The sequence below is a fragment of the Trypanosoma grayi genome (assembly GCF_000691245.1).
Source record: "Trypanosoma grayi strain ANR4 Tgr_817_V1, whole genome shotgun sequence".
Taxonomy (NCBI): domain Eukaryota; phylum Euglenozoa; class Kinetoplastea; order Trypanosomatida; family Trypanosomatidae; genus Trypanosoma; species Trypanosoma grayi.
This window is the reverse complement of record NW_008826436.1, coordinates 6,190-7,699: the sequence shown is the minus strand read 5'-3', so window position 1 is coordinate 7,699 and position 1,510 is coordinate 6,190. Positions and strand designations below refer to the sequence as shown.

Here is a 1,510-nt window from a genome sequence, read left to right as displayed (position 1 = left end):
AGTTTCGGGACGTGCAGGTGGACCTTTGGCGACAATGACAACAGCCGACCGTGTCTCCGTTTCTATCCCCGAGATGGATACGTTGACTGATGCCCAAAATGACGCCGTTACTAAGCTCCTTAGCACTGTCAGCACACACTACGGCGGTAAGTATCCCCCGCAGTTCATGAGATGCCGGACCGAGGAAGATATGCGTATTCTCGCGTACAAGTATCTTAAGGCCCGCGGCTGGAACGCAGATAACGCAATGGAGATGATCACGACGACTATGACATTTCGTGAAGAAAAGAACGCTGACACAATGGATTTGTTCCCTTGTGTTTTCCCTCTCCGTGGCTACGATGAAGAAGATCTCTGCCGCACCTTGGAGTTATCCTACACAGGAAAGCCTGAGGAGGCCGAGTTGTGCTACCGTGCCATTGCCCCCTACTACTCCGCGGGATATCATTACTGGGATAAGGAGGGGCATCCTGTCCTATATGACTTCTCTGGCCGTGCACGAGTTAAGGAGTTGATGAGTTCCGCCAGCTTGGTGACACCAGTAGGAAAACAGGCGAAGGATACAATCACGGCATACCACCTCTACATGAATCTTGTACAAGAAAGACTGGTGCAATACGCTGATGTGCTAAATGTGGCGAAAGGTGGACGACGTATCCTTGGTACAACAGTTGTTTTTGACGCGGAAGGGCTTCATCTGGGAATGATAAGCTCTCAAATTCTTGATGTGGTGCGTGCGATTCTACAGATGGACCAGAAGTACTTCCCAGAGGTTCTGCATCGACTCTTTGTGGTTAACTGTCCTGGTATCGTGATGCACGTCTATGGCTTAGTAAAGGGATCCCTTGACAAGAACACCCAGCAGAAATTGTCATTCTGCAGCAAGTCTCAATCATTGGAAGTGCTTAAAAAGGTGATTGATGAAGACAAAATACCATCGATTTTGGGAGGCTCGTGTAAATGTTCTGGTGGCTGCATTCCTGGCGTCGATGGTGAGTGCCAAGACATACGAGAAGTGGGAAAGATTGTACCGCTCACTCAAAACATCTCTGTGGGCGCGGGAAAGAAGCACACCGTCGAGCTCGAGGTCCAGCCGGAGGACGAAGTCCATTGGGAGTTCAGGTGTACAAAGGGGAATGGTGGGCATGCGGCGGATATACATTTCGACGTGACCTTCACGGCACACGACAGCGCAGAGGAATCGATGGAAAGCAGCATGGAACTGTCGAAAAAAACTTTGAAGACCACAAAGGGGGCACACCCATGCGCGGCTTCCTCGAAGCCGGTCAAGTCTGGAAAGTTAGACACAGACTGCGATCGATTCTGTACCACAGAGCGTGGGGTTGTAAAGCTGGTCTGGGATAATTACCACTCGTGGATACACGGTAAGCATTTGCAGTTGCGTATCAATCAATCAAACTGCTCGGCGGCTTGCTCCGTAGAAAAGTAAGTTTTATGCCATATTGTTCAGCTTGAAAGCCTGGGCGTATCTTCCAGCCCCCCCCCCCCC

The 1,510-nt window shown here is 50.5% G+C and overlaps 1 protein-coding gene across 1 annotated transcript; it reads left to right on the top strand.

The window, feature by feature from the left end:
- Positions 1-34: 34 nt before the first annotated feature.
- On the top strand, positions 35-1,450 carry DQ04_08171030 (hypothetical protein; the record flags this gene model as incomplete). The annotated part of the gene is made up of 1 exon (XM_009315461.1): positions 35-1,450. One exon carries the CDS (start codon positions 35-37, stop codon positions 1,448-1,450), a length of 1,416 nt encoding a protein of 471 aa, XP_009313736.1.
- Positions 1,451-1,510: the final 60 nt, after the last annotated feature.